A 14,829-nucleotide genomic window follows, 5' to 3' on the forward strand; every position below is an offset into this window, starting at 1 on the left:
CATAATTATAATTGTGTTCTGCAAAAGTGTTTCTTGTGAACGGTTTTCGTGTTTTTGACGGTATTGTCATTGTTTTATACGTTTGATAGTCCATATGTGAATACTTTGGAGCAACCGAAGGTTTGACGGTTGATTGTAAGGTTACCTGTGTTAGTGATGTATTTGTATTTCATGGTGTTGTCAGATTGGGGTGTACTGGTGAAATACTCTGTTGTGTAGTTGTTGCTGTTGTTTGAACGATTTCTTTATTTATGAAGTGTGATGGTGTTTGAATATCTTGTTTCGTAAGATTTCTGTTTCAATTGAGATTTTCATTATGTATGACTGTTGAATTTAAGCTGTTATTTCGTGTATCAGGTAAAAATGTATTATAATTCAATAGTGTTGCATCAATGGTTAATGGTTCTACTTGTACATAATCTCTGTGAAAAAATATTGCACTTATTGCTTGACTCGAGATAGCTTGTGGGATATTTATAATTACTGGATGAGACCATTCAGGGTCCCAAACGTAATCTGATTGTTCTGAAAGAACAGTGTCATCATTGGTATTTTGAGGTCTGAAATTTTTTCTTGCTTGTGAAATTAAATCTAAATTGTGGGTGAATAATCAATTATAGACCATGCTAAGATCTTTTGTAAATCATGTTTAGTGTTTTGTGAAACAACTTCTTTAGTGAAATTTTCGCGAATTATATGTATAAATGTTGAAAATACTGTGATTTCATTTCGTACTTTTGTATGTTTGGATGTTTGCTCTTCGTTAGTGAATATGGAGTTTGCTCTTTGTGAATTATAATATTGTATGCTTTTGATATATTCTATGAATTATTTTGAAAATTCTAGTTCAATATCGTCTGTTTGAATTACATATTTACAATGGGCTGTGTTTGGTGTGCTGAATTCTATGGTGTAGATTCCATATTGTTGTGTTAGATTATATATGTCTTTTAAATAATGTTCCAGAGAATGATTTTCTACTTTCTCGTGGCTAGTCTAAGTTAAGGTGTTAACTTACTTAATCTTACTTATGGGTAGTGATTGTGTTCAAGGGTTGGAGAATAGTAAATCGATCCACAAGGTTCAGGTATAATTAGAACGCAAGCAGTTCGTTAGATACTATTTTAAACTTATTAAGTCTAAGATCTATCCTGGGTCTGGTAAGAGGGGGTTCAAGTGAGGGATGAATAACCGAAGTTCTTCACTGTTTATCTTAATTTGAATGGTTAGTTTTATTTGAAAATTTCTATTAGTCCTGGGTCTTTTGAAAAGGTTGGATAGTGAATCGACGTTTGAGGTCGTTAGACACTTGCTAAGTGGTTGAGGGAGAACAAAATTGTTCTTTTTGATCCAAGGATAGGCCTTGATGATCAGATTTTTAATTTTAGTGAAATGGAAAAATTATAAAGATCCAAGGATAAGCCTTGATGATCTGATTTTTAAGTTAAGTGAATATAAGTTCAAAATGGTTCAAATTTATTTAAAAAAAAGATTTGGTTTTTCAAGGATATTAGTGAGCTTATGATTGCTGTTATTTTTAGGTGATGAAGCTGGAACAACAAGATGATTTATAATTACTAACTATTTATTGTCATGCTACTAATTCATATTTTTATTTTCAATAAATATTTTTCAAATATGTTTTAAATAATACTGCAGAAATTAGGAAAACCATCTGAGATCTTGTTATCAATCGTTATTGTACATTAATAATTTTGTTTAGCGCCTGAAATGATCTTGAAGATTTACTTCAAAATTTTATGTTTGCAAATGAAAATCTAAATTCATTGCTAATAAGATTCTAAATATAAAAGTTTGTGTTGGCTTTTGCCGTACAACCATAAAACTAAATGGTAAGTTTCTACGTATTCGTATATCGTCTCTTGTTCGAGGTCTTCTTCCAATACCGGGTAGTTCTAGTATTGTTTGGAATATCGGCTCTGATCTATTGAGTCGTAGAGACATTTAAATTAAGTTATTATCGTGTAACATTTTGAAAATGTTTTGTCTAAATTCTAATCTATATTTGGTTAATTCTAAGCTATTAAGGTCTTATTTGAGACTTATGGTCGCACAAGATGAGTTAAGACCGAAGTGGTTAACTCATAGAGTAATTTGGGATAAGGTACACCGTCTGCTCGTCATGTTATCTTATTTTCGGCCGGATAGATTCGTGCAACTTCTTAGTCTAATACCGATCCTAATCTTACTCTTATATCTACTAGTCTCAGGGTGTTTAACTAGTCTCTGCTAGGCTCAATAGATCTAGAGTATACTGGCGTATTGCAACTGCTGAAGTTCTCTCGGAGAGGCAACTAATTTCTAAGTTAAATTCAAATCTCTCTAATGCTGAAGTTACAAGTAATTTCAGCACTTACAAATAAGTGGGTTGTTAGTTAGATGGAATATGATTGGTTAATATTAAATATTTTACAGTGGTAAAATATCCAATTTATCCAATTATAAAATGTAGTTGAGATCAGGTTCCGCTATTATCAAAAACCCTTGAAAAAGTGAAGACATTATAGCTTGAATAGCTTGTTTGGAAAACAAAGCTTATGTGAATCAATCAAGTTTAGTTGTTCAAAAAGATGTTCAAGCTATGAAGTCTTCTCTTTTTTAATTGATACTAGAATGCTTTTTCAGAGATCGAAACAAGATAATCAAAAATTGACAGCTTTATTTAATTAGCAAAAATCTGATAAATTTCAAGCAATCTATTCAAGTGTTGCTTTTTAGGTTGTTTTTCTTACGTCTAGTTCATGCAAGTAAATCATGCAAAAGAAGTTTCAAAACTTCAAATTGATGCAAAAGCTTGCCAAAAAATTGAATTTTTTTCAGCAAGTTCCTTGACCAGTTTTCTAAAAATTTCATAAACTTTTGCGAAATTACATCAAAAGATCTATCTGAAACCAAATTTTGACCAGCACATTTTTTCTGGAACTCAAACAAAAAACTGAATTCAGTATTGCCGTAAGTATAGGCATTTCTGCAGCGCAACACCCAAAAAACAGCAGCTCCGAAATGAAAACAGCGAAAGATATTCGAACCCGTTCACAAGGAAAATCCTACACTATCAAAAACGCAAATTGCCTGAAAAAAGCGAGCTCGCCAAACGATTGAGTCAGAGCGCTTTAACCTACTCGCATTTTAAAGACAATCCATTTCCCCTCATTTGAGCCACCGGGAGAATTAGACAAATAGCTGATAGTGAAACGTGGGCGTTCAACAGTGCTGAAGTACAACAGTGCCGAAAAAAATGGTGTTCAACTGTGCGAAATGTAACTTGAATACTGTTTTATTTATCTTGTCACAGTTACTTTCACATGAACGGAAGGTGAAAAGACAAAATTGACCATTTTAATTGATGCAGCTTTTTAAACAAACAAAAGTTCCCAAATGCAGTTCCATATACATTTTCACGGACAAAAAATTAACTCAGCAAACCAACAATTTTTGTTCTCCGTTTCAGCTCCCAATCAAATTAGTATTCACGCTAATGTGAAGGAAATTTACAAACAGAACTGAAATTTTCCAAATGTCCTCAATTTTCGGCACTGTAGAACACAACGTCAGTTTCGGCGGGGCGTTCAGCATTGATGAATACAACAGTGACGAAAATGAAATTGTGTTCAACTGCGCCGAAAAATGAGGGTATTTGAAAGCTTTGAGTTTTGTTTTAACGATGAACTCAATTTTTTTAACAAGAAGTTTTGCGAGAGGCGAAAGTTCTTGTTACAGCCTCTATCAACCGATTGCCCAAACTATTGAAAAACGAAGTATTTTTAGGCTGGTTTCGAGAGTGATGAAACTTTGCAAAACTTAGTCATCTATCCAGCCGTAAAATCCTGAAAATTTTGAAATGATTGTGGAGTGAAAACTAAGTTGTGTAATGATTTTAAACTTAGGCAAAATATCTCTGATCTGAGAAAATACGGTTTTGATAAGTTAATTGATCCTATAAGTCGAGTAACCGTAAAGTAGAAAGTTAGTCGGAGACAATGAAATGGCGGTCAACCAAAGGTGACAGACAACTCCGAAGACTAATACTAGTTAGCGCCAGACAGATATATAAATTAAATAGCAACAACTAGAATCAAACTGGACTCGAAAGAAGAACTAATTTAGATACTATGACATTCTCCTTCTTGTAAGAAGTGATGACTTAACTTAAGTACTCAATGAAATGTTGTTGTATGAATGAAATAAAGTTAACAACGAGTTTTAACTAGAGTTTTGTTTAGTAACTGCGACCAAATTTAAACTCAATCAATTGAGTTTTTGCCGCTTCACGGCATGCCCTCTCCCTGGACGTTAGAATGTTTTAAGTTTTGTTTTTCATGTTTTTCCTCTTCTTTATTTTGTTCCTGATTTTTCCGCTTTTTGAATGCTGTCAATCATGACTGCCCCCATTTTGTTCACTGCTGTGCGCTTCCTGCTCGACCGTCTTGAGCTGGTCTCGTCCAATGAGCTCGCCGAATCTTGGCTTGAATATGAAACAAGCCGTTGTTTCCTGCCCCGCTTTTTCCCTCCAGTTTGTGGATTTTGTGCTGTGCTAATTCGCGTTCCGTATCCTGTGGTGTATTTTCCGTGGTGCCGTTTTTCCTCCAGTTGGTCTCGATTTCCGCCTTTCGTGCAATCGTATACTCTGTTGCCGTCTCGTAACCGCTCGGTAGAATCGTTATCGTCTCCGTCGGTACTTGATCTTGTCCCCCACTAGACGTTCCTTGTCTCTCCCCTTCAACATCCGCTCCCGGGTTGCCCTCATTCGTCGTTTCGATAGCTTGTCTTGTCGTTGCCAGCGGTAAACAGTCATCCTCGTCCGATTCCGAATCCTCCACATTGTCCCTGATTTGGAGTTTAGATAGTTTTCCTACGATGCGTTGATAGGTTCCCGCGGTGCCTTTTGATGTGCTTGGTTGGTTTGCCAATAAATTCCGTTTCAGGACCCACGGCGTTGGTGGTGCAGCAATTTGGCCCGGCGCCCTTTTCTTCTGAATAGTCGTCCGTTTCAGTGCTAATCCCGATTTTCTAAGCACAGCACCATTACTCATTTTAATAGTATGTTCACTCTGATTTATTATACTGGATTTCAATGGTTTATACCTATTCAGATTCTGCTCTCCTGTCCGCTGCATTACTACCACTGGTTAGCAATCCGGTCATCAGCCAGTCTCATTGGGTGGCGCCTGTTATTCAAATCACATTCCGTATCAGATTGGACTCCCCAGTTCGTGTTCATCAGTTCTGGCATCGCTTGAGTGTTCGGGTCTGGTTCATCTAAACAAGCAGATTTTGAGGGTATTACGTTTTCCCAATTTTATTGCTTAATCATGGCAATTTGGTCAAGTTCTTGAGGACCGTGTTAGCTTCCCGACCGTGGTGCGCTTCAAACGGTGTTAAGTTCAGGGTGGCGTTTTTGGCGAAACTTAAAGCACCGAGGGCCCTTTCAACCATCCGATCCAAGAGTTCCGGTTTTTCCTCCCGCGCTTACGTTAGTACTGAATTCTTGATGCTGCCACTTATCCGCTCGACGCACCCTGTTGCCCGATGATCATTAACTGGCGAGGTAAGCATTTCAATTCCTTCTTTATGACAGAATGCTCGGACCTCCTTGGACAAATTTCGTTCCCTGGTCAACTCGGATTTGTCGCGGAACTCCGTTGGCAATGATGTATGCTTTTAAAAATTTTACGATTTTGTCCGACCGATTTGAATTACACACCATAGCCGATGGCCAACGAGAACACCAATCCACAGCCACCAGAACATACTTTTTGGATTCTTTTAAATAATTCATTGGCCCCCAAAAGTCTAATTGCACCGATTCATTCGTTTCTTTGGGCTCAGGTATTTTCCCTACATCTCCTTTCGAACACATGTTTTTCAAATTCTTACCAGCTAATGTGCATTCTTGACAATTTCCTGCGGTTGTCGCTAAGCTGCGGAACATTGTCACTAAGCCATGGTAATAATAGTGCAATCTGTTATTCACCGCCGCGTGCAAAGTGTTTGGAATGACTAGTCTCTCATCCATCCATAAGCATCCGTCTTTCACATGAAAATCATGAGTGTACTGGGCATAATATTTACCCTTAGCTGCAATTTTTGTGTGTAAATGTGGGTCTTTGCACTCAATCATTTCAATGATTGCTTGGAGTTGAGGATCTGAACTATACTGCGTTTCGATAAATCGACGATTGAACAGTTCTGGAAGGGCGGTTTGCTTACTAACCACTTTGCAGTTTCTCGGAATAACCGACATAACGCGATTTTCAGGATTAACCGGCGGATAACTTTCGCCGGGATAAACCGAAGGAATGGAAATAATGGCGTTACTCTTAGTGCTCCGGACTTCTGTGGTGACTGCTTGCATATACTGGTCAATCTCCTCTATTTCATCGCTACTACTAATGCTGGGGTGTCGTTCCAATAATTTTCTGATCTTCCGTTCCATAGTTAAATTAGATTTTGAATGTTGAATATTTGTACTGTCAAAAAAATAATCCCAATTAAATTTCACTAGACTTAATTGACCTGCCGGAAATGCAATTCGTCGCTCTGTGATTGGTCCACTTTCCACCGCATGATCGTTCGCCCTCTACCGGCTGTTTGATATTCGATATATTACAAACGCGTTTATTATGATTAGCCTTCGGAGACTCGAGTCTACCTTTGGAGAAAGCTTCCTTTTTAAATCCGAGGGCGGATCTAATTTGACTAATTTTTGCCACCGTAAACAAACTATGTGCTCGCCGGCTTAGCGTCCGAACTTGGGTGCCTCGATAGATAATCTGCGAAAACAATTTTCGCTCCGGGTTTGTTCTCCACTTGAAAATCAAACGGTATAAGACGATCTAACCATCTGGTTAATCTACTAAACATCGTCTTGTTCTTTTTGTTGTTCCCATTTAGCAAAGTATACATCCCCTGGTTTTCGTTCGCTTATCGTTTGTCCTACAGTATCCATGAGCTCTTCAATATTAGGCATTTGATATTTATTCTAAGAATTGTCTGTTCAGCTCCCTGGATTCTAGCGCTAATTTTCCTGATCTATCTTTTTCACTGTTATTACAATTGGAGAGACAAAGTACTTATCCGAACATTCTTCCAGTTTTTCGATATGCCCTTGCTGAAAAAGTTTACTAATTTCCTTATCAACATTATCTTGCAATGTGATCGGCACTCTCCGTCCTTTTTGTTGAATCGGCGTTAGCGTTTCGAAAAATTCTGCGTGTACCTTATAATTCTTATTTTTTCCGACTCTATGAAAAAGATTGTTCAATTGCTTACTGAAATAAGTCTGCCAGGGATCTAATGAATCCTCCCCTCCTGTTGTTTTAGCCCCCGGTTGTTCTCCTTGAACTGACATCACCTTCTCCTCTTTGCACTATCTGCAATCCCAGATTTGGCATTAGATCTTTCCCAATAATCGACGGCCTGTTTCCTCCTATTACTTTGATGTTCGCGTCAGTCACCCATCCGTTCGTCGCCAAGGATACGTTAATCGTTCCTAGCAGCCTTAAAGGATTGTTCCCGTAATCCCTGAACTCGTCGTCCTCCGGTGCTGGCGCCTTCGGTATACGCCTGCGGTGCCCAACGTCCGTTTCATCTCTCCAACTTTGAGTATTGACTTCGGTGATCCGCTATCTATCCAAACGTTTGTTTGCTTACCATTTATCTTAATTGGTAATTGAGCGACGGCCACTTTCAATTCAATTTCCCTCCGCAATTTGATAGCCATTACAACATAGTCTCCTGACCTGTCCAAATCTCACGATTGTTGCCTCTTTTCCGGTGTGTTAACCCATCCGACTGAATTTTCATGTTGCGAATAGGTAGCCTCAGCGTCGCCTATCACACTGGCATCCACATCCTCCTGATTTTGAATTAGTCCCACCGCAGGTCTTCCCCGGTTAGTCCGCTTTCCGCGACAAGTCATCTCGTAATGTCCCGTCTTTCGGCAGAAATTACAAGTCGCATTTTTGGCTGGGCATCTAGTGAGATGTTCCTGAGTAAAATTGGGTTGGTCACAATTATAGCACCTTGTAGATGCTCCCCCTCTCATGTCTGCTCGTCCCCTGAGCGATCCACGGCAGCGCTGTCTATTTTTTCGATATCCTCCTCGGATTGTCCCCACCGGTTCCGTTTTTATTTGAAACGCTCCAGTTCCACCGGTGGTGCCGCTGGTTGTTGCTCCCCCGGTTGCCGATCCATATGATTTAGCATACTTACATCCATATTCATATAACAACGCAATACGGTACACCTCCTCTGGTGTCTTTGTTGATCGGCATAGCTCGTTCTGTGCCTCTCTATTATTCATGTTCACAATGAATACATCCCGCAAAATTCAGGTCTCCAACGTTCCAAAATTGCATCCTAAAACTGAATGGAACTGTTCCAAGGATTCTCCAATGTGTTGTTTTCATGCCAATAATTGGAATGTTTCACAGGTTTCACTCCGTTCTTTCTTGAACTCCGTTTCTATGGCATCTAATACCCTAGAATACCGGGTTGGAGATAGATCCAGATGTGGCCTCCTCTTATCCAATTCATCTTGTCCTTTCTCCCCCAGACACAAGTACAAGTTCGAGATTAGAGTTTGCTCCGACGTCATTCGATCTTTCCCGTCTACCTCCTCCGTTAGTGCCGTAATCTTAGCTGCTGTTAACGAACTGGCATAGTAAAAATTTCTCGGATTGATACTGTGTTTAGCCACCATCCCCCATTGAAATCGTTTAAACCAAAACTCTCATAGCATTGGTGGCTCTGGGAACGTTGAGGACCAAAACGATGTAATCCCCAGTGGTTTTTCCCCCCACTTTGGCCTGTTGGCTGCGTCATGAGAAAATACGGTTTCGATAAGTTAATTGATCCTATAAGTTGAGTAATCGTAAAGTAGAAAGTTAGTCGGAGACAATGAAATGGCGGTCAACCAAAGGTGACAGACAACTCCGAAGGTTAAATACTAGTTAGCGCCAGACAGATATATAAATTAAATAGCAACAACTAGAATCAAACTGGACTCGAAAGAAGAACTAATTTAGATACTATGACATTCTCCTTCTTGTAAGAAGTGATGACTTAACTTAAGTACTCAATGAAATGTTGTTGTATGAATGAAATAAAGTTAACAACGAGTTTTAACTAGAGTTTTGTTTAGTAACTGCGACCAAATTTAAACTCAATCAATTGAGTTTTTGCCGCTTCACGGCATGCCCTCTCCCTGGACGTTCATTTTCTTTGCAATATAATCAATTTGTTTTCATAAAACACATTGAAATAGATTGTTTTTTTTTGCAATTAAGATATATTTATTCTCTCGACTTTTTGCAGCGTTTTGCAGAGGTAGAAACCGAATGAACATGTTCATATCTGTGTACATTGTCGCCAAACATCCTCCACGTTCGAAATCCGCCCTAGGGGGGGGGGGGGGGGCGTTGGTCTGAAAAGAAGCGGATGAAGAAGACAATAAGGGAAATAAAGTGGATATGAGGGGGTGTAACAAAAGATTAACAAACCTTGAGATACTAAAACGTTGTCAAACAAAGTTTCTAATAGAACATTTGTTGAGCCAAAAACAACTGTCACTTTGTATAAACACTAGCGCGTCAATCGCACCTCCCGTGCTACAAAACCAAGTCTTCAGAAAACAGACAAACAAAAATTCTAAAAAATAAAAGGATTTGAGCAGTCATACTTGGACGCCAGATTTGCAACCCCTAAATGTACCCTAACATCACCCCATTATATAGGACTGTATAGAACGTATGTATTTATAAAAATTTCAAATCTTGCAATTTTTTGGCCTTTGAACAGACCAACATACTTAAACTTGAGCCAAATGAAATTTCTTAAGCATTTTAACCTACGGTATAGCTTAAACGTACTGAAACATTTTCTTTAAATATGCAAAAAATAATACGTTGAAAAAACTTAAGCATGCAAAAATAGGGACTTCTTAAAGACGTCAACATAGGGACTTCTTAAACACGTGTCACGTGAAACGCCAATTAAAAAATAGATAGATATATTACACTTTTTAAAAAATTTCCGACAAATTGAAAGAAAAAAAATGTTTTTGCTATTCCATTATAATTGATTACAATTGATTAAAATGGATTTCATTGAGTTGACAATAAAAAAGATTATAACCCAGTTTTATAGATGATCTGACAATTAAAATCCTTAAAGACTCGATGACACTCCTGAGTAGGCTATCAGAAAGTTATAGCCACCCAATTGTCATTTTCATTATGTTTTGATAATTTTATCTGTTATGTACGCGATATAAATTTTATTCTACTTTATTGTGAAAAATTCGAATTTTCCCTCTAAATCAATTGGGGGGGGGGGGGGGGGGGCGAATTATACGGAAACTCATGTTTTTACTTATAAAAGTCCATTATAATCCATTATAATATATTATAATCCATCATTATTCATTATAATCGATTAAAGTGCTTTTATTTGTTTTGTAAACAATTTGTAATCCATTATAACCGATTATTTTAGAATTTTAAGGAGACGGACCATAAAAATCCATGAGACCGACCATAAAGACCATAAAAATTCGAAAATTAGCCATTAATGCATTTTTATGGGTTATATTTTTTGTCTGAATTTTGCAGAAAAAATTGCATCATAATAATTCTTCTATAACTCTAAGCACATTTTGTTGTCATCACTTTTTGTCGAATGTCAAGTCGATTTAATATGAACGCATTTAAAGTTTTTTCTTTTTGATAATTTGAATTTAAAAAATGATGATGTTTGATCGTTTTTGTTGACTGAATATAATCTTCCAGGAGGTTATCATGGATGTTCAAATATCCTCTAGCAAAAATTGTTTTGAAGAATTTGAACTTTGATTTTTCCATGGTATAAATATATTAATAAATGCAAGAAATATTTAACATGATTCAAAGAATTGGTTCTTCTACCGTTTCCGTCCACCAGATATAAACTTTTTGTATATACTAATTTTTTGTATATATAACTAATTTTTTGTAAATATAAAACAAAATGCGTTTGTTATTAGGTAATAAAACGACTCATTTTTCAATACATTGGACATTGTGAACAAATTACACACACACAACAGAAATAAAAGCAGGTGTGAGAAACGGTACAAAAATTAAAACTTGCATTTATTTTAACGAAATCAATAAATTTATATGTTAAGCCGATTAGCACTTGGGCATCTCGAATCTAGAGCCCCAGAAAGATTCATCATCTAAGTCAAGCACTTTGAAGGCAAAATGGCGGCCTGAATATCTCATAACCTCTGAAACTGAACTTAACAGCTGAAGAGCTTGTTGCAGCCGATTGGACACACTCTTTCGTTCAGATAATTGCTGCAATCGACCATGCCATTCAACTGCAGCTAAGTTAATATGCTGTAAAGCACCACTGAAAATTAAATCGTTCATAACGTCGACTTCGGAGCCTTCAATATCCATTTTCATAACAACTCTCGGAGGTTTCGAGCCTCCGGCGTTACTCGGAAGTCTTCGAGTTCCGACGACGTCGCGAATAAACTCACTCAACCGAATAAGAGACACGTTTTTGTATTCGGAGCTAGCTGGCTGAGCTATATTTATTACTCCAGGAGGTAAAACGCCCCCTCCCCATTCCAAATTTTGAAATGCCATATCAGAGTAAAACTTTGTTATCCCATTTCGGTCAGAAACTGCAGTCTCAGTCATCATTTTAACTTTCCAGCCGCATTTCTGATACGATGATTCGATTTGCTTCAGATATTCTGAATGATGAGAGTTCGGTTCAAAGCCAACTGCGCACACTGTCCATCCGTCAGAAATGGTTTTGTTCAGATTCAATCGTTCCTCTACATCGCCGAAGTAATCATCGAAAATAGGCAGGATGCTGGCACCCACGTACAATTTTGGCTCGTATAACTTTCGAATTTGTACGCCAATATTCGACCCTACATCTAAATACACGTGGTAACAACCATCTAGAATATTCTTCTCTGTTGTGTTTTTTCTGCCACTTGGGTTGTTTTGGTACTGAGTGATGTAGACTGTGGGAGTTTCTGGTTTGTGAATCCAGCTGTTAGGCTCTGTTGCTCTCGGACTCAATTGAAAAGAATGGATCCCGATCAGTATAAATAAAATGAAGGCAATTAACGTCATCGCAAAGGCTTTTTTAGCCGCTGTTTCTTTAGTGCTGGTCATCGGGTTAAGCTTGAATAATTGAGAGCCTGAAACAGAGATCTGCCTCTTTCAACCAACCCCTTACCCCAAACGATAAATATCAAGTTTAACTATTTGCCTTACAGCCCCTTTCATATATGAAAACTGTATGATAACCATTTTTTTTCCAAAAACTGAACATAGTTTTTTTTCATCACCAGACTGTTTTATTTGGTTCAAATAGCCGCAGAAACTAGTTCGAATCTTTTTTCAATGATTTTTTGAAATTGTTAAAAAATTGTATGATTAGCATTTTTCCATAAATTTGATGTTTGGAATTGTAAGATAAGCATTTTCGGTGTAGCGAATTGTAAGATAAGCATTTTCGGTTTTTGGAGGTCAACCCGGGGGGGTTTTTATTTTCTGAGCGATTTCGGAATCTTTCAAAACTATCAAATCATAATTAATTAGACAACATACATCATTAAAACCAAAAAAAATGAATGTTTTGTTGGAAACAGGAAGCAGATCTTATCTGATTTTTTATGACTTATTAGATCACTTATTTGACTTATTAGAACTGATTTTAACTTAATGGTATCAAATAGAAAGTCAGAATCTGAGGGTTACTTGCCAAAAATAGATGGCCATAAAGTTGACATGTCATAAAGCATAAAATTACTATATTAACCAATTAGTATCTACATTTGAAAAAAAAACATTTTTTTAAATAGTCTTGCTTACTTTTGCTTTTATTGCTTTTGATTGGTTTGTAGCAAAAAATTTTGGAACACATTAAAACGAACAAATGTCCTATTTCAGTGAAATTTTGCAAGCTAATGCTAATTTTTTAGGCTAAATATTTCTCAAGGTCACCTTAAAATGATCTTGGCGTAGTTTCTTCCAACCCCACTCCCACCCCAAGCTCACATAAGCATCAGTTTTATGGGAAAACGAGGGTTTTCTGAGGTTAAGTATAAAAACCAAATATATTCATCATAGCTTAATTAGCCCACATTCCAATTTTTAAACAATCGGACATGGCGAACAAAAAAATACTAGTTGAAGTTCACAGGTGAGGAAAAACAAAAAGAGCCCCTATAAATCCTAATTTACATGCAAATTACTCTTCTTATTTATTTCTGTTTGCTTCAACTTTGGCCCTTTTCAACAAGTTAAACTTTTGTTCGCGGAAAAGAACCGCAACTTTTTGCAACTTATATATAGTTAGCGATATTTTCTATGCCCCAGGACAAACTGTAGCTCATGCGAGTTGCGGTAAGGAGGATAAAGAGACATAGTTAATGCCAAATTGTTGACGATATCCTTTGCGGTCAAGGAGGTAGAACAAAACACTTACCTATCTCATGTTGACGTATAGAGAGTTGCAAAAAGTTCGGACAGACAGAATTAATTTAAAAGAGCATCGTACCATTTTGACAGATTTTTGCATGCAATTTTTTCTTTCAGACAACCTTGGGACTCAAAATTGGACTGAAAAATTACATTTTGCGTGCAAAATTTTTCCAAAATAGTTAATTTGTCTGTCCGAACTTTTTGCTACTAATTATATTAAATTATTTTTTAATCAGTTGCACACGTAAAAGCCATATCAAAAATCGAATTAAACTAAAACGACCGTAAAGATAAAAGTTGCAACAGACAAAACTATAATTAATAGCAAAAAGTTCGGACAGACAGAACTAATTAAAATGAGCAACCTGTGCTTTTCGAAGTTTTTTTGCATGCAAAATCTGAAGCCTAACAACCTTGAATTTTTTGTCAGATTAAATTCAAAATGCGAGATCGTCGATTATCCGATGATTAAGCTAGCCTAGTTTTTAAATACTGCAAGGAATATCCAGGTTTTACCATAAACCAGTTAGCAAAGTTAGTTCAAAAGCCGAAATCTAAAGTCATTTTTTAAGAAAATTATTAGGTTGCCCCTAAACAACACACGGATGTGAAGATGATCAAAGCATTTAAAATTTGGGAACTAATTGCAGAAAAACATTAACCACCCTGATCAAAAATTTTCCTGCTAAAGGGTTTACTGTTCGGCACTTCGGATGTAATTGCCAGCCGTAATCAAAGGTTTTGTTTGAGTGAAACTCTGCTTTATGAACCTTCGACATTATGTTTATTTCAGTTTCAATTTCCGTTGATGTGTAGACAGTTGCTCTTTTTAATTAATTCTGTCTGTCCGAACTTTTTGCAACTCTCTATGTTCAAAAGAGAACAAATGATCTAATTCAGAAAACTTTTGCATGCAAAATCTAATTGTTCAGACAGAAACTATGTCTCAAGGTCACCTATGAACTCAAATTTGCAAAAATTGCCAGATTTCTCGTTTTAATTATTTCTGTCTGCTCCATTTTTTCCGCTACTAATTATAATTTGTATTGTTTTTTACGACGAGTAAACAGAGAAATGCAATATTCGGACAGACAATAAAAATTTATTAAGAAGAGCTATCTTTTGCATATTCAAAAATCTTGAGACATAAATTCGGTTTGAAAAATTAACTTTTGGGTACAAAATTTTTCAAAAATAGGTCAATTGCTTTTTTGAAATTAATTTTGTCTGTCTGCACTTTTTTAATTATAAAGAAAAATTACCTACATTTTGCCCGTTTTCCGAGTCTGTTAAAGCAACCTGGTTAAGCTGTTAC

The 14,829-nt window shown here is 36.7% G+C and overlaps 1 protein-coding gene across 1 annotated transcript; it reads right to left on the reverse strand.

Annotated features, from left to right (window-relative positions):
* Positions 1-11,120: 11,120 nt before the first annotated feature.
* On the reverse strand, positions 11,121-13,544 carry LOC134840293 (uncharacterized). Its single transcript, XM_063856046.1, has 2 exons — positions 13,519-13,544; positions 11,121-12,226 (listed from the first exon to the last, which is right to left on the reverse strand). Exon 2 carries the CDS (start codon positions 12,198-12,200, stop codon positions 11,193-11,195), a length of 1,008 nt encoding a protein of 335 aa, XP_063712116.1. The 5' UTR covers positions 12,201-12,226; positions 13,519-13,544; the 3' UTR covers positions 11,121-11,192.
* Between the last annotated feature and the right edge of the window lie 1,285 nt (positions 13,545-14,829).

The sequence above is a fragment of the Symsagittifera roscoffensis genome, chromosome 2 (assembly GCF_963678635.1).
Source record: "Symsagittifera roscoffensis chromosome 2, txSymRosc1.1, whole genome shotgun sequence".
Lineage (NCBI taxonomy): Eukaryota > Metazoa > Xenacoelomorpha > Acoela > Convolutidae > Symsagittifera > Symsagittifera roscoffensis.

What these genes read in the sequence shown, in the direction of transcription:
- LOC134840293 (XM_063856046.1), bottom strand. Translation starts at nt 12,200, where the DNA reads ATGACCAGCACTAAAGAAACAGCGGCTAAAAAAGCCTTTGCGATGACG.